This window comes from Oncorhynchus gorbuscha, linkage group LG21, assembly GCF_021184085.1.
Source record: "Oncorhynchus gorbuscha isolate QuinsamMale2020 ecotype Even-year linkage group LG21, OgorEven_v1.0, whole genome shotgun sequence".
Lineage (NCBI taxonomy): Eukaryota > Metazoa > Chordata > Actinopteri > Salmoniformes > Salmonidae > Oncorhynchus > Oncorhynchus gorbuscha.
In genome coordinates this window covers 36,248,922-36,267,701 of record NC_060193.1, presented here as the reverse complement: position 1 = coordinate 36,267,701, position 18,780 = coordinate 36,248,922, and the positions used below count along the sequence as shown (strand labels likewise).

Genomic DNA, 18,780 nt, shown 5'->3' with positions numbered 1-18,780 from the left:
AAGAACTGCAGTGGATGGACATTTGAATGGTTTGGTGAACGCTAGAGGCACTTACCCATTTGTTGTATTTGAGAGGCCCTGTGAAGCCCATGGCCTCGATGAGCTTGGTGAAGGCCCCCACCTCCTCTTCCATGGCAGTCTGTGGGGTTTCTTTCACATTAAAGAGCTGGGAATGGAGGGACAAGAGGGAAGAGCCTTGACGCATGATATCAGCTTGAAAAGGTAGCCCAGTAAGCCAACTACAGACACTGACTAGTGATGTGCGGATCAGCGGTTTTCAAAACAACAACTGTCCACAATTTCAAAAGAACTGATCCAGCAAATGCCCGTCTTGATGTGATACAGTAAGAGACCCGCAACCTGTAAATTCAAAACGCATCTGATTAAATATTTCTCAGAAACACATTTAAAAATTCAAACATGCAACAATAATGGCTTGTTATTTTAGCATGTAGGTTAAGCATTAACAGCTAACCAGTGCTAGGCTACTTTTTCCAACCTGCTAATGAACTCAGCAAAAAAAGAAAGTCCTCACTGTCATGGGATTGAGATCCAGGCTCGTTGCTGGTCATGGCAGAACACTTACATTCCTGTCGTGCAGGAAATCACACACAGAATGAGCAGTATGGCATATGGCATTATCATGCTGGAGGGTCATGTCAGGATGAGCCTGCAGGAAGGGTACCACATGAGGGAGGAGGATATCTTCCCTGTAACGCACAGCATTGAGATTGCCTGCAATGACAACAAGATCAGTCCGATGATGTGACACACCACCCCAGACCATGATGGACCCTCCACCTCCAAAATCGATCCCGCTCCAGAGTACAGGCCCTGGTGTAACGCGCATTCCTTCGACGATAAACTCAAATCAGACCATCACCCCTGGTGAGACAAAACCGCGACTCGTTTGCCAGTCCTGTCTTGTCCAGCAACGGTGGGTTTGTGCCCATTGGCAAAGTTGTTGCCAGTGATGTCTGGTGAGGACCTGCCTTTACAACAGGCATACAAGCCAGCCTGTCTCAGCCTACTGCGGACAGTCTGAGCACTAATGGAGGGATTGTGCTTTCCTGGTGTAACTCGGGCAGTTGTTGGAATCGTGCATTTGTCCCGCAGGTGTGATGTTAGGATGTACCGATCCTGTGTAGGTGTTGTTATACACGGTATGCCACTGCGAGGACGATCAGATGTCGTCCTGTCTCCTTGTAGTGCCATCTTAAGCATCTCACAGTATAGACATTGCAATTTCTTGCCCTGGCCACATCGGCAGTCCTCACGCCTCCTTGCAGCATACCTAAGGTACATTCAGGCAGATGAGCAGGGACCCTGGGCATCTTTCTTTTGGTGTTTTTCAGAGTCAGTAGAAAGGACTCTTTAGTGTCCTAAGTTTTCATAACTGTGACCTTAATTGCCTACCGTCTGCAAGCTGTTAGTGTCTTAATGACCGTTCCACAGGTGCATGTTCATTAATTGTTTATGGTTCATTGAACAAGCATGGGAAAGTGTTTAACTTCTTAAGGTATAGGGGGCAGCATTTTCACTTTTGGATAAATAGCGTGCCCAATTTCAACTTCCTGCTACTCATGCCAAGAATATAAGATATACATATTATTAGTAGATTTGAATAGAAAACACTGAAGTTTCTAAAACTGTTTGAATCATGTCTGGGAGTATGTAGCAGGCAAAAAGCAGGTAAAAACCCTGAGTACTAACCGTTCAGAATTATTTTTTTTAGGTCTCTGTCTGTTCACTGATATCTCATTGGAAAACAATATTTCTTAAGAACTTGTTTTCAGTTCCTACCGCTTCCACTGGATGTCAACAGTCTTTGAAATTTGGTTGAGGTTATTAATTTGTGCAATGAAGTAGGGCCAACTAGGAACTGCGTAACGCTGTTGAGAGTTGCGCAAGATGTGAAAAGTAGCTTGGTTTGTTGTCTTCCCGTATTGAACACCGATACAATTATTAATGTTTAAAAAATACCTAAAGTTGTATTATAAGAGGAGTTTGAAATATTTTGGCAAAGTTTATAGGCAACTTTTGAAATATTTTGTTGTGCATTTTGGAAGCTGTTTTTTCTGGATCAAACGTGCCAAATAAATTGACATTTGGATATATATGGACAGAATTAATCGAATAAAAGGACCAATTGTGATGTTTATGGGACATATTGGAGTGCCAAGAAAAGAAGCTTGTCAAAAGGTAAGACATGTTTTATATTTTATTTCTGCGTTTTGTGTAGCGCCTGCAGGGTTGAAATATGCTACCCTCTGTTTACTGTTGTTCTATCATCAGATAATAGCTTCTTATGCTTTCGTCGAAAAGCCTTTTTAAAATCTGACGTGTTGGCTCGATTCACAACGAGTGTAACTTTAATTGAGTATCTTACATGTGTGATGTAATGAAAATTTGAATTTGCCACGCTGCATTTTCCCTGGTTTTTGGCCAAGTGGGACGCAAGCGTCCCCTATACCATAATAAGTTAAACCCTTTACAATTAAGATATTTGGATTTTTACTAATTATCTTTGAAAGACAAGGTCCTGAAAAAGGGACATTTCATTTTTTGCTGAGTTTAGCATTGAAAAAGTTCATACATTCTTCTCTAGCTAATATTTTTTTTTATATCTTCTGAATCACACTTGTAATGTCAGTACAGTAGCCTATGCTTCAGAGTGAGGGGCAGGAAGACTAAACACATACACACTATGGCAAAGATTTCAGCTTACATCCAGACACTAGAATAAGTCTGAGTGGCAGAGAGGGCTTTGCATAGGCACTTTATTGCTGGGGCGGCAGAGTCGCCTAGTGGTTAGAGAGTTGGACTAGTAACCGAAAGTTTGCAAGTTCAAATACCCGAGATGACAAGGTACAAATCTGTCGTTCTGCCCCTGAACAGGCAGTTAGGCCGTCATTGATAATAAGAATTTGTTCTTAACTTGTTCGATATAGGGGGCGCTCTTAATTTTTGGTTAAAAAAAACATTCCCGTTTTAAACAAGATATTTTGTCACGAAAAGATGCTTGACTATGCATATAATTGACAGCGTTGGAAAGAAAACACTGACGTTTCCAAAACTGCAAAGATATTATCTGTGAGTGCCACAGAACTGATGTTACAGGCGAAACCAAGATGAAATTTCAAATAGGAAATGCCCCAGATTTTGAAGGCGCTGTGTTCCAATGTCTCCTTATATGGCTGTGAATGCGCAAGGAATGAGCCTACACTTTGTCGTTTCCCCAAGGTGCCTGCAGCATTGTGACGTATTTGTAGGCATATCATTGGAAGATTGACCATAAGAGACTACATTTGCCAGGTGCTCGCTTGGTGTCCTCCGTTGCAATTATTGCGTAATCTCCAGCTGCGTGCATTTTCCCATTTGCTTCGGAGGAGAAACCCAACTGCCACGAATGACTTATCATCGAATAGATATGTGAAAAACACCTTGAGGATTGATTCTAAACAACGTTCGCCATGTTTGTCGATATTATGGAGTTAATTTGGAAAAAAGTTTGGCGTTGTCATGACTGAATTTTCTTTTTGTTTCTTAGCCAAACGTGATGAACAAAACTGAGTGATTTCTCCTACACAAATCATCTTTTTGGAAAAACTGAACATTTGCTATCTAACTGAGAGTCTCCTCATTGAAAACATCCGAAGTTCTTCAAAAGTAAATGATTTTATTTGAATGCTTTTCTTGTTTTTGTGAAAATGTTGCCTGCTGAATGCTAGGCTTAATGCTATGCTAGCTATCAATACTCTTACACAAATGCTTGTGTAGCTATGGTTGAAAAGCATATTTTGAAAATCTGAGATGACAGTGTTGTTAACAGAAGGCTAAGCTTGTGAGCCAATATATTTATTTCATTTTTCGATTTTCATGAATAGTTAACGTTGCGTTATGCTAATGAACTTGAGGCTATGATTACGCTCCCGGATACGGGATTTCTCGACGCAAGAAGTTAACTGACTTGCCTAGTTAAAAAAGAAAAAAAACGCATGGAATGTAAAAATAACATTAACGGATCCCATGCTTTTAAAATAACATCTGTTTTAGTATGGATAACTTTTGTTCTTAGTTCCGTTTCTGTTCTTTCAAAAATGTATTTATTAGTTCGGGTCCCTGAACCAGTTCCAATCCCAGGTTAAAACAGTGTACAGGTAGTGTGGACTTTGCAAAATAATTGATTGTGATATTTTATTTTAAATTTTACCTTTATTTAACTGCCGCCCAATGCAAGTGGAGGGATTTATGTTTCTAGAACAGTAATGCAATTCAGAATCAATTCACGTTTTTATGGAGTATTTGGCCGTTTTGCCTCCCGGAGCCAATTAGTCTTTTAAACAGAACATGTTACTCCTTAGTCCAAGGACCTTACATTAATATTAGGCTCCTTTAGTTCAATATTGGGCTAAATTAGGCTTAGGCTAGACTGAAAATACCATCAGCGAAGGCACATTTGCTGTTGTTCCAGCCTTGATGCGAGTCATGGTGGTTAGCACATACCTGTGAAGTGCTGTGAAGGGTCCGGCATTGTGTCTGGGACGGAGAGGTTGAGGCTAACAACCGGCAAGCAATTAAAGCTCTTCCAAGACAGGCCTCTTGCTCTAATGCCTAAAAGAATGACAGAAAAATATGGCATTAGGTCAAATCCAATAAAAGTACTGTCAGATGCAGTTAGGCCTACTTACCAACATATTTGGGAGTGGATGTACCACTCAATTAGACAATTAGTAGTAGCACGTAGTAAAGTCTGATTATATACATTTTATAAAGAGAAAAAATATGTGCATGTGTCCATGGTAGGCTAAATGTTCTCATAAAGCTGAACTATCATAGCTACCTGCAGAGACGTCACTAGGCCTATTTTAGCGGTGCTTCAGGGGAGGCTGCTGCATGCGCTAGTGACTGTTAGGTCTACTTGTATAACACATTTTGGTTAACGTTAGCTACTGCCGTGGCTTGAGACTGCTAGCTAACAGTAAACTGACAGGAATAGGCTCTGACAGGACGGATTCATGCAGATAGGATACGATGTGAATTTGTGGTAAGTTAGAACAGAGAGCATTCACTACTATAGACTTTGGTCATAATCAAAACTTTGTTAACGAATACGTTTTAATGTGAGGCTGACTGTAAATTAACAGTAACAAACGCTGCTAGCTAGTTAACGGTATCTTTTAAATTCACCACCTAATTATAAGTAGGTCATGTGTAGAAAAGGTGGCATAGTGTTGATCACAATGTGATTGTATCATTCTCAATTTCTCAACTGTAGGCTAGCTAACGACTAACGTTAGATGGGTATATGGAAATTCTTCAAGAGTGTGCCACCAGCTCTGCCGAAGGCCAATCCGGTGAGAAATTAAGATTACCAGTTCAAACAAGCAAATTAAAACTTAAACTGATTAATCAACTATTAAGCCTTCAGTTATTGTAAATATGAGTTTAATAACAATACATGTCAAAACACAGCAGACAAGAATGAGAGAAAGAAGCTGGAGGCTGACAGGGCTGAGGGAGCATGTCTGATGAAGGTTGGTGATTTAAAAAAAAAGCAAGTAGATGTTTAAGCTTTCAGTTAAATTTGTACAGCATGTCTTTCTTTTGTTAGGCATAAATAAATGTTCATGATATCTTAAGGGTCATGCAGAAAGAGAGGCTTCTATGCAAGGCAGAGATCAACATGCGAGCTGTATAAGTGAGAGAGAACGAACAGATCCAGCGAGGCAGGGACAAACAAACAGATCCAGCGAGGCGGGGACAAACAAACAGATCCAGCGAGGCGGGGACAAACAAACAGATCCAGCGAGGCGGGGACAAACAAACAGATCCAGCGAGGCGGGGACGAACAAACAGATCCAGAGAGGCAGGGACGAACAAACAGATCCAGAGAGGCAGGGACGAACAAACAGATCCAGAGAGGCAGGGACGAACAAACAGATCCAGAGAGGCAGGGACGAACAAACAGATCCAGAGGGAGAACAAACAGATCCAGAGAGGCAGGGACGAACAAACAGATCCAGAGAGGCAGGGACGAACAAACAGATCCAGAGAGGCAAACAGGACGAACAAACAGATCCAGAGAGGCAGGGACGAACAAACAGATCCAGAGAGGCAGGGACGAACAAACAGATCCAGAGAGGCAGGGACGAACAAACAGATCCAGAGAGGCAGGGACGAACAAACAGATCCAGAGAGGCAGGGACGAACAAACAGATCCAGAGAGGCAGGGACGAACAAACAGATCCAGAGAGGCAGGGACGAACAAACAGATCCAGAGAGGCAGGGACGAACAAACAGATCCAGAGAGGCAGGGACGAACCAAACAGATCCAGAGAGGCAGGGACAACCAAACAGATCCAGAGAGGCAGGGAGAACCAAACAGATCCAGAGAGGCAGGGACAACCAAACAGATCCAGGAGGCAGGGACAACCAAACAGATCCAGAGAGGCAGGGACAACCAAACAGATCCAGAGAGGCAGGGACAACCAAACAGATCCAGAGAGGCAGGGACAACCAAACAGATCCAGAGAGGCAGGGACAACCAAACAGATCCAGAGAGGCAGGGACAACCAAACAGATCCAGAGAGGCAGGGACAACCAAACAGATCCAGAGAGGCAGGGACAACCAAACAGATCCAGAGAGGGAGGGACAACAAACAGATCCAGAGAGGCAGGGACGAACAAACAGATCCAGAGAGGCAGGGACGAACAAACAGATCCAGAGAGGCAGGGACGAACCAAACAGATCCAGAGAGGCAGGGACAACCAAACAGATCCAGAGAGGCAGGGACAACCAAACAGATCCAGAGAGGCAGGGGACCAAACAGATCCAGAGAGGCAGGGACAACCAAACAGATCCAGAGAGGCAGGGACAACCAAACAGATCCAGAGAGGCAGGGACAACCAAACAGATCCAGAGAGGCAGGGACAACCAAACAGATCCAGAGAGGCAGGGACAACCAAACAGATCCAGAGAGGCAGGGACAACCAAACAGATCCAGAGAGGCAGGGACAACCAAACAGATCCAGAGAGGCAGGGACAACCAAACAGATCCAGAGAGGGAGGGACAACAAACAGATCCAGAGAGGCAGGGACAACAAACAGATCCAGAGAAAGAAAGTAATCAAGCCGCTGCAGCAACTCCTTCCAAAAATTAGAGCAATTTAGGTTCCAAAGACACTGGGCCCAGACAAGTGAAGCTGAAAAGCTACCCACACTAATGTTTTGGTACAGAGAAAAGAGCATTTCAGCACTGCTGGTTTGAGAAATACAAATTGGGTAGAGTACTCTGTCCACAAAAATGCAGCTTTCTGCTTTCCATGTAGAGTTTTTGGCAAAAACATTACATTTGATTATTTTGTCAGTAATGGCTACAAATGATTTTTTTAAAGCTTTGTTTATATTCGGTAAACATGAAATGGCACAGTGAAAGTGCTGTGGCATGGCAAAGCTACCAGGCAACTAGCAGTCATGAGAACATTACGCAGATTTTAATATCTGCCCATGCTAGTAATATTGCAGAGAGAAGGGAGTATCTGAGGAGAATTGTGGCAATCACCTCAATGTTAGGAAGACAGGGACTCTCTTTCCGTGCCAATGATGAATCTAGTGAAAGCACAAAGAGGGAAATTTCTTGAATGTGTGGAGCTTATGAAGGAGCTTGACCCTTTCCTGCAAAGGTACAATACTCCATCAAATGCAACGTCTCTTTCCAGAATCTCAGAATGACATGATCGAATCCTGTGCTCAAGAGATTATGACACCATGGTCTCTGAGATGTCAAAATCTGGAATGTATGCCATTATGGCGGATGAGGCCAGGGATGGGCAGACTGAACAGTTGGCTCTGTGTGTTAGGTATGTAAGAGGGGACAGTTAATGAGCGTTTACTAGCACTAGCAGAAATCAAGTCAGTTGATGCCCAATCGATAGCAAATGAGTTGCGACAGCTACAACAAATGAGGGGTAGCAGGCCTAAAGTGCATTGCACAGATCTATGATGGTGCAGCTGTCATGAGTGGGTCCAAAGGAGGTGTGCAAGCACATTTCAAAGTGCTGCCTCCAGAGGCAATTTATGTACATTGCTATGCTCATGAGCATCATTTGGTGTTGTGTCATACTTGCAGGGCGATTTCGGAGGCTGCTGAGTTTCAGTTTCTTGGAGAATGTGTATTCATTTTTCAGTACATCCCTAGTTAACCACCACATGTTCAAAGAAGCTCAGTTCAAACTTGGAATAGCATCAGCTGAACTTGTACAGCTCTCAAACACTTGCTGGGCATGACATTTTTCATTGTCTATCTACTATTGGATCTCCCATGGCTGTTGGTCTGAGAGCAAAGCTTCATAATTTATCCACCGTGTATTTGCTATTGATGTTTCAGTCCCTTCTTTCTGTAACTGAGGGACGACACAAGTTCCTCCAGAAAGAGACGGTAGACCTGGCAGAAGCTTGTTTCAGCAAACAAGCTTGTATGTGACACACTGATAGGCAAATGTACAGATACATTCGCCAAAGAACTTCGTGATAGAACCACAGCGCACTGTGAAATTCACAACATTAGAGAGGCAGATGCAGCAAGAAAGCGCAAACAAAGGAAAATGGGAGATTTTGTGGTGGAGACCTCCTTGGGTTTAGGCACAGAATTGTCATGTTCCCAAACAATGAAAACAGAGTTGTTGCTCCCTTGCTTGGACAGGATAGTTTGTGAGCTTGACCAGTAATTTTCGACTGTAGATGCAGGTCTACTCAAAATGCATACAGGCATGCTGCCTAGCTCAAAAAACATCCTTGGTACATCATGCTTAACTGAGTTTGCCAAGCACTTCTGTTAAAACAGAAGAGATGTTGGTGGCCAGAAACGTCCTTGCCCGGAAAAGAAAGGCTGGATGTCCTCCCAAAGATATGCTTGCTGTGCATAACCTCCTGTATGATGATATGTTTCCTTCTCTGAAGGAAATCATTCAGGTTGCCCTCACAATTCCTGTGAGCAGCCTCTCCTGTCAAAGGTCCTTTAGTGCACTGCGCCGGATGCACTCCTGGTTGCGTAAGACAATGGGCCAGAAAAGGCTTGCAAGTCTTGCAGCCATGTCCATTGAGGGTGAAGTGCTTTTGGCCACTAAGCCACAATAGTGTTGTTGACCGCCACCTTTCAAAATAGGAGGAACACTGATGCATCCAACCACAAAATAAGCATCAAAAGAGGGGAGCAGGAGAAGTTCTGTAATATAGGTTGTAATATTTCTTTGGGATCTTACTTTATCAGATTTTATTCCTAATTATTTCAGTTTTTAAAATCATATTTAGCTCATTAGTTTAATTTAGTTTTGCCCCATTGTGGATGATACTGTTTAAGATGTTCCATGTGTCTGAATTACTGGGTTAATTTTGAGCAACAAATTTAAATAAAGATTTTTTCTAATGGTATAATATGACCTGCATGTCTTCACATTTCTCCCTCTCTCGCGCTCGCGCTCTCTCTCAAAATAACATCCCAAAAATATTTTGGCTAGATAGTACAGGCATTTTTGGACCTTTTGTTGGTGTTGGATGGATGGGACAGAGTGGACTTTAAATTCTATCCAAATAAAGTAATTATATATCAGTGTCTAACACAAACTATGAGACAGGTATACTTTTAGCCAACCTTAACCAAAAATACCCTTATTTTGATTGATTTTACACCTGTTGTTACTCTAAAAATACATTGCTTGCTGTTTGGGGTTTTAGGCTGGGTATCTGTACAGCACTTTGAGATATCAGCTGATGTACGAAGGGCTATATAAATACATTTGATTTGATTGATGAAAACGTTTTGGGGGCTTAGCCCCCCTATCCATGAAATCTCTAGTGACGTCGCTGGCTACCTGATTGCCTTTCTGACTCCAACACATTTGATTCTCGAGAGCTAAGCAACCTGCATACCAATAACATGTTGTATTGCGGTCGTTGTGATCTTAGAACCCTGACACGGCCTCTGGTTTAGTGAAGTGTATAAGATAGAGTTAGTCACTGCGGACTGTTCTCAACTGCAGCAAAAAGATGAAGCAGCCTACCACGTCATAGTGAGTAATCGAGTACATCTCTCGATGTTTTACACAAAAGGCAAGGAGAGTGCAATTTTGGAAGAATATTGAAATAAGTTAGTGACACCCTAGTTCTCCTGGGTTGGAGGTAATGCTAGCTGACATTGGCTAACGTTAGCTCATGTTTTTCTTGCTTTTGGAACATTCAATAGAGTAAGGCTACGATCTATGATTCATGTTCCAATCCAACAAGGGAGAGACATTTGGTTGGCACTGAAGTTATTTTATTTGGCAACCAATACAGAAAATGTTGCGACTTGACTGTTAGCTAAGCTAGCTGGCTAGCTATAGCCTTCATGTGAGCAAGCCTTACATTACCTTGCCGAAGGTGACTCTGGATGCTGACGTATTTATTATGTTCCTCACAGCGGACTGCAATAGTCGCCGATACATGACTCCGACAAAAGTTACAATATTTAACCTATGTATTGAAACCAAGAAGCGGGTAACAGAATGTTTTCAATTAAATCTTCACGTTTTGTAACACTGGCCCTCCTTCTTCTTTTTGATTTGGTTGGTTGATCGCATCCAACTTTTAGGTATATACACTGCCACCTACTGTACTGGCGTGTGAGGCCATTCACGGTCTACCTGGGTAACTGCAACTTCGGGCACTTCAGCGTTGCAGGCTTTCATAAATTAAATTTATTGAAACACAATTATACAAGTATTATAATTGTCTTTGATTTGTATTGAAGCTATATCTGATCATGGCTGCGATCATACTATTCAGGCATGTAATATATATATATATATATTTTTTCTCAGACAGCCATAGACAAATGTCATTTCTGTTAAGGCATTAAACATCATCGTACAATTAATTTATAACACATTTCTTATACGTGTACATGAACTTGTATTGGATATTATTTTAAGTGATTTTGAAAGTTTTCCTAATATTAATAACTCAACACGACGCCTGAATGTATAAACATTCCTTCGTGACGACTGAAAACATTTATCATGAAAAATAAGATATTTCCACACAACTTTTTGTGAGATTATAATAACAACCATATAATTTCCTTATCTAAAACAAATCAATCAATGTAAATTATATATGAATTTACCTCAAAAATATTGGTGTGGTGGAAATGACCAGGTGTGGTGGAAATTACATCTATGGTAAAAAATATGAACAAAAATATTTTATTGCAAATATTTTGAACAACAACCATTTTAAAACATGTAATTAACATAACACAAAGTAAGATTCCAAAAGTAGCCGATGGGCAGAGCTCAAGGAAGTAGGCCAGTGTTTTTTTCTGCATAGAAGAGCTCAGTGAGCAAAGTGAAACTGTATCCTTTGTGGTATATCCAACACAGGTGTGGAGGGTCACCTGCTTATGAGAATCACCAAAGTGAACTGCCAGGATATCTCTGGTTAATTTACACAGGCAGTTCTCTGCAAAGCAATATGCATGATGATCTCTTTCCTCAGATTCTCTTTTAATTCTCTCAGTTTGGAGTATTTGTGTCGAATGGTGTACACGTGTTGACCCAACTTCTCTTTCAATCCTTTGGAGAAGTCCTCCAGTAGAATATGCAGTGTGTCACACACACACACACACACACATTTTATTTTACTGTACAGTGAACTTCACCATGTTTCCCTCTGTCTTTCTTCTCTCTCTCTTCTGGTTTTTCTCACAGCACAAAGACTCAATAAGGTTTGTGGTATTTTAGTTTGTCCTCTATGATCTGAAGGTTGGCGTGGGATTTGCAAAAGCATGTGTCCTTATCCTGGACTGCTGGCTTGACAAAACAAAAAAAGGCTGTGTTTTGCAGAATTCATAGTGGACATTTCAATCTCTGAATCCTAAACCTCTGATAAAAGGTTCTGAATTGTGCCATTCAAGATGCGCTTCTGCTTTTTTTCTCGTTCCTCATTAGTGTATCCTTTTCCCCTTTTGTTGCTCTATTGCTGTCATCACGTCCATATCATCTAGTGATATTCTCTTCTGTGGCTATGCTAAAATTATGTTACACTGCTTTTTCCTGGAGTATTGAAGACTTGTTGGCCTGTATTGATTTGCCCTAATTGCTTTTGCTGAAAACCCAAATTCTCTGTTTGCGGCTTTGCCCAGGCCATACTTTCTCAGGATGTTGCCTCTGAACAATTTTGAAGCCACTTGTTTGTCCTTGGCACTGCACATTTGTTTTTACTTTTCAGCAATGTTGGAATTTTGATACAATAAAATACTTCTCAAGTTCTTCGGAGTTCCCTTCATTTGCTGTTTTGTCTTTGGGGAATCTTGTAATGACCGACGCTGGAAATGAGAAGCAGGTACAGGGAGTCAACATTTATTAAAGAACAGACAGGTAACAAAACAGGAACAGGGTCAGCACACGGGTAAACAACGGCAAGCGACAATTAATGTTGAAGTAGGGAACAGAGCGGGGAACCAGACAGATAAAGGGGATGTAATGACAGAGGTGACTGAGTCCAGGTGAGTCCAATAATCGCTGATGCGCATGATGGGGGGAGGCAGGTGTGCCCCCCCCCCCCTCGTCCCACCTGGGCGAGCCTGACGGGCCGGCCTGTTGATCCCGCTGTTGTGTGGGAGCCCGATGATCTGGCGGAGGCGTAGCAGCCTGACGAGCCGACTGGGCATAAACGTGGGATGGGAGCCGACGTGGGATGGGAGCCTTCAGAGCCAACCAGGGCAAGAACCTCTCGAGCTAGCTGAAGGTGTGACAGCCTGACAGGGCTGACTTTAGGCACCCCCGGTTCCATCGGTGGAGGCCCTTGGACCCGAAGTCACAACCAACCGGGACGCCAGGACTCCCCGATGCTTCGTATGATGGCTTCAGCATTCTGTAATGACCGACGCTAGAGATGAGAAGCAGGTACGGGGAGTCAACATTTTTTCAAGAACAGACAGGTAACAAAACAGGAACAGCGTAAGCACACGGGTAAGCAACGACAAACAACAATTAATGCTGAAACAGGGAACAGAGCGGAGAGGTGATTGAGTCCAGGTGAGTCTAATATTCACTGATGCTCATGACAGGGGGAGGCAGGTGTGCGTAATGATGGTTGCAGGAGTGCATAACGCTGGGGAGCCTGGCGCCTTTGAGTGCCAGGGAAGGGGAGCGGGAGCAGGCGTGACAAATCTTGTCTCTCCATTTTCTTCATCAGTGGACCTTTTTTTGTATTTCTCAGCTTTCCGTAAAGTTTTATCAAGTTTTTTTATCATCTTTTTTTCTCCGTTATTTTACCAGGTAAGTTGACTGAGAACACATTCTCATTTGCAGCAACGACCTGGGGGAATAGTTACAGGGGAGAGGAGGGGGGATGAATGAGCCAATTGTAAACTAGGGATTATTAGGTGACTGTGATGGTTTGAGGGCCAGATTGGGAATTTAGCCCATCCAGGGACTGACCAGGACCAACCCTGCTTAGCTTCAGAAGCAAGCCAGCAGTGGTATGCTGTTCTGGCTGCAAGTCATCTGGTGACTGAGGTGGTATGTTGCCTGATAGGTACGTCTCCATTTCAACTGTGGTCTTTGAAGTCTGTCTTCTATTCCATTGGTTGCATTTCCATTGCCTTCTCTTTGCCTCTTTGTTCTCGCTTTGTAACTCAGAGATAGATTTCACTTCTCCCTTCTCTTTTTTTCTTCCAGTATCTCTCCCATTATTTTTGCAGATGTTCCTGGTATCGTATTTATTTATATGTCTGTGACCTCTTGTTTTATGTGGCATATTCTAAAAACATACTTGAAAAAACATTATTAATGAGGAATTTGCCCTCAGTGGTAGAAATGACAAAGGACATGTATATTTTGTGTAAAATAAATACGGGCAAACTCACAATAAATATTGATATAGCTTTTATTAATATCAGGTGGTGTGAAAGGAAGGCCCATAAAATTGCTAAAGACTCCAACCACCCAAGCCATAGACTGATTTCTCTGCTTCTGTATGGCAAGGTGTACCGGAGCATCAAGTCTGACACCAACAGGCTCCTGAACAGCTTCTATCCCCAAGCCATAAGCCTGCTAAATGGCTACATAGATTATCTGCATAGACCCTTGTATTTTATTTTTGCACTGTCTCTATGCACGTTCACAGGACTCTACACACACATTTATACTGACTCTACGCACATACAATCATCAAATATGCTGCTGCTACTTTGTTTATCATATTTCCTGATGTCTAGTCACCTTACCCCTATACATAGCCCGCTGTGGGAGGTCTGGACCTATCGCTGGGAGCAGCGGGCGTGCGCTATCCTGCTTCTCATGGTCCCATGAAAGATTCAACTAATTGTGCGAGGGGTAGGAATTGGCAGATATCTCCATTCCCTTCTCTCGCCGCTGTATTGGGCTGCTCAATGGTGAGAAATGTCTCAGTCCTTGGAGCAAAAACATTGTGCTATCCAGGAGCACGAGTACAGGGACATCAATAAGCTTCTCCCAAACATTATAAAGCTGCATCAGGAAATTGAGTCTATCATATTTCATGTGGGATTCAATGAGAAGGGCAGCTCAGAATTGCTGAAAGAAATTATTGGGTCACTACTTAACACTAATAAATGCTCCATAATATCTGGGAATCGGGAAGCAAGTTCAGGGAGTGCATAAATTAATAAACAAATGAACAAACATGAACAACAAACACACAGACAGGAAACAGAAACAATAACGCCTGTGGGAAGGAACCAAAGGAAGTGACATAATGGAAAGGTAATCAGGGACGTGATGGAGTCCAGGTGAGTCTGATGACGTGCAAGGCAGTTAACCCAGTGTTCCTAGGCAGTCATTGAAGATAAGAATTTGTTCTTAATTAACTTGCCTGGTTAAATTCCATTTTTTAAAAAAGGTATATTTTCTGAGTAATTGAAATAGACTCGCTTTCAGACTGCCCACTCAAGAAAAAGCTTCAAAGTGTAACTTGTGCCTGCAACCTGGATCAGGTTATCAGTCAACCTACCAGGGTAGTTACAAACGGCACAGGAATAATATCAACATTTATTGATCACACCTTTACTAATGGTGCAGCAATTTCTTTGAAAGCAGTATCAAAGCCATCAGATGTAGTGATCACATATCTAGGAAAACCAAAGTTCCAAAGGCTGGGCCTAATATAGTGTATAAGAGGACATACAATATGTTTGTAGTGATTCTAGTGATGTTGTTGATGTAAGGAATATGTGTTGTTCCTTGGTGTGTAAGGAGGAGCAACCAGCATATCCCAGATATCTAATAAGCAGATATTATTTAAAAAAAAACATTAATTGGCAAGATTAGCAAATTTAGGCAAGACATGACAGCAACAAACTCTGACACTACACATCAAAGTATATCTGACCATATTATGAAAGACAAGCATTGTCATTTTGAATTCTGTTAAGTGAGTGTGGAAGAGGTGAAAAAGTATTGTGGTCTATCATCAATGGCAAGCCACAGGGGTCTGACAACTTGGATGGAAAATTACTCAGGATAATAGCAGACAATATTGCCAATCCCATGCGCCCCATCTTCAATTTAAGCCTATAAAAAAGTTTGTCCCCTCAGGCCTGGTGGGAAGCAAAAGTCATTCTACTACCGAATATTAAAGCCCTCTTTACTGGCTCAAATAGCCAACATGTAACAGTTGTTGGAAGGAGAGGACCAAGATGCTGCGTGGTAAATGTCCATGTTAGATTTATTCGATAACTGAACACTGAAACACAAAGTAAACAAAAGAACAACCCCTCTCCCCAAAGGTGCGGACTCCGGCCGCAAAACCTAAACCCATAGGGGAGGGTCTGGGTGGGCATCTGTCCGTGGTGGCGGCTCTGGCGCGGCACGTGGACCCCGCTCCGCCATAGTCTTGGCCCCCTTACGTGGCGCCTCTGACTGGGGACCCTTGCAGTGGGCCCCGAATCGATGGGAGACTCCGGCAGCGCCGGACAGGCGGGAGACTCCGGCAGCGCCGGACAGGCGGGAGACTCCGGCAGCGCCGGACTGGCGGGAGACTCCGGCAGCGCCGGACTGGCGGGAGACTCCGGCAGCGCCGGACTGGCGGGCGGCTCCGGCAGCTCCTGACTGGCGGGCGGCTCCGGCAGCTCCTGACTGACGGGCGGCTCCGGCAGCTCCGGACAGGAGGGAGACTCTGGAAGCGCTGGACAGGAGGGAGACTCTGGAAGCGCTGGACAGGAGGGAGACTCTGGAAGCGCTGGACAGGAGGGAGACTCTGGAAGCGCTGGACAGGAGGGAGACTCTGGAAGCGCTGGACAGGAGGGAGACTCTGGAGGCGCAGGACAGGAGAGAGCACCTGGAGGGAAGAGACGGAGAGACAGTCTGGTGCGTGGGGCTGCCACCGGAGGCTTGGTGCGTGCGGTTGCCACCGGAGGCCTGTTGTGTGGAGGAAGCACCGGATGGACCGGACCGTGGAGGCGCACTGGAGGTCTCGAGCACCAAGCCTGCACAACACGTCCTGGCTGGATACTCCCTGTAGCCCGACAAGTGCGTCGGGGTGGAACAGACCGCACTGGGCTGTGCTGTCAAACCGGGGACACCATGCGTAGGGCTGGTGCCATATAACCCGGCCCGAGGAGATGCACTCTGCGCTGAGCCAGCTTCATAACTCCTGGCTGATACGAGGAGCTGCGACGTAGCGCACTGGGATATACCTGCTCACTGGGGACACCGTGCACCTCACGGCATAACACAGTGCCTGCCCGGTCCACCTCTCTCCACGGTAAGCACGGGGTGTTGGCTCAGGTCTCCGACCTGACTTAGCCACACTCCCCGTGTGCATCCCCCAGGATTTTTTGGGAGCTGCCTCTTGGGCTTCCTTGCCAGCCGTGTTCCCTCAAAGCGCTGGCTCCCTTTACCTGCTGCCTCCGCTCTCCTGGCTGCCTCCACCTGTTCCCATGGGAGGTGATCCCTTCCAGCCAGGATCTCCTCCCATGTGTAGGAACCCTTCCCATCCAGAATGTCCTCCCATGTCCATGAGTCCATTCCACGCTGCTCCTGGTGACCACGCTGCTTGGTCCTTTTTTGGTGGGTAGTTCTGTAACGGCTGTTGGAAGGAGAGGACCAAGATCCTGCGTGTTAACTGTCCATGTTAGATTTATTCGATAACTGAACACTGAAACACAAAGTAAACAAAAGAACAACCGAAACAGTCCTGTCTGGTAGAAACACAGAGACAGAAAACAACTACCCACAACTCAAGTGGGAAAAACAGGCTGCCTAAGTATGGTTCTCAATCAGAGACAATGATTGCCGGCTACCTCTGATTGGGAACCATACCAGGCCAAATACATAGAAATGGAAAACATAGATCACAAAACATAGAATGCCCACCCCAACTCACGCCCTGACCAACCTAAACAAGAAACATAACAAGGGAACTAAGGTCAGGACGTGACACAACCAATCAGCCGGTTACCAACTCTTAGAAAACATTTGGGGGAAAAATTGTTTGACCAGATAGAATGCAATTTTACAGTAAACAAATCGACAGACTTATTGTTGTAGTCTTGATTTTATACCTTTCAGTGTCCCTTGCTGGTTGCTGTCCCACAATCTTGTTGTGCTCCATATCCGCAATGTGTATTCACTCCCACGTGCTTGTATACCCAAAGGACTCTAGATAACCGGTTTTACAAAGAGAAAATTATAAAAGAGAAAAGAGGTAGTGTTACGCGGAGTGGAACAGGGGAACCCAAGAGCAGATTCAGACGAGGAGACTGGGATGAAGTAACCAAGGTATTTATTGAACCGCAGGGGGGAGATGGAGTGCAGGTCAGGGGAAGCTCGGGCGAGTTGCTGGAAACCACGTGCGGAAGCTGAGGCGAGAGGGTTTGAGACAGGGTACGCAGGTCCAGAGGGAATCCAAGGGGGTAGTAGTGTGGGGAATCCAGGACAGAGAAGCATGAGGACGAGCCGTGAGACAGGGACCAGAGTCAGAGCGGGCAGAATAAACAGAGATTACGTTCCGGCAGTGTGGAAGAGGCAGGGCTGAGTATTTGTAGAGGTCTTGATTATGGAACGGGTTGCAGCTGGTGGGGATCTGCTCTGACTCTAGCACACCTGTCTCTGCCCACACCATCACACACGTAGAGGGAGAGGGAGAGAGTACTGGGGGAGTGGCGGCAGGTCAATGAGACAAAGGATGAGCAGTAGAGGGTGTTGCAGGAGCAGGTGTGACAGGTAGACTAAATTGATTACATGGTTTGGAAGGTAGTCTATGGTCCTCACTCCTTAGGCTACCTGTAATCCCATAATACAAATACAAAACCATACAAACATGACCCAATTCATGTTTATGCCAAGTTTACTGTAAATTGAGCAATCTTAGCAATCAGTTTGTATTTTTCCCAACTTACCTTCACCTTGTGCAGAGCTAGGGGTTAGAAGCACACGCTGGTGGAATCAGATTCTGTACCACCTACAGTACAACAAAATACACAATTTAACCACCCCACTTAGTGTATTGATCTCTATGAGACTGGCTATCTTAGCACACCTAACATAGACATGTCAATATTTTCAGCTTGCTGTTAACGAGCTAATGTCACTAAATTGGCAGCACGATTTCTAGCCTGAGAACTGAGAACCAACTACAGCCAATTTATACACTTTCATACCAACACACAACTAGCTCGAAAATTCTAATTTATGTAACTGAGTGTTTTACAGACAAGGCTGGAGTAGATGGCTACCAATAGTTACAGGGGATGAATG

General features: G+C 44.0%; 1 protein-coding gene across 1 annotated transcript in view; it reads right to left on the bottom strand.

Annotated features, from left to right (window-relative positions):
* Window positions 1-10,624, bottom strand: part of LOC124008484 (ubiquinol-cytochrome-c reductase complex assembly factor 1) — a 40,423-nt gene extending 29,799 nt beyond the window's left edge. Inside the window, exons 1-3 of the mRNA XM_046319788.1 lie at window positions 10,411-10,624; window positions 4,507-4,614; window positions 56-166 (exon numbers count right to left, since the gene is read on the bottom strand). Of these exons, the coding sequence (XP_046175744.1) occupies window positions 56-166; window positions 4,507-4,614; window positions 10,411-10,485 (294 nt within the window). The 5' untranslated portion in view covers window positions 10,486-10,624. The remainder of the gene's footprint in view (window positions 1-55; window positions 167-4,506; window positions 4,615-10,410) is intronic.
* Window positions 10,625-18,780: the final 8,156 nt, after the last annotated feature.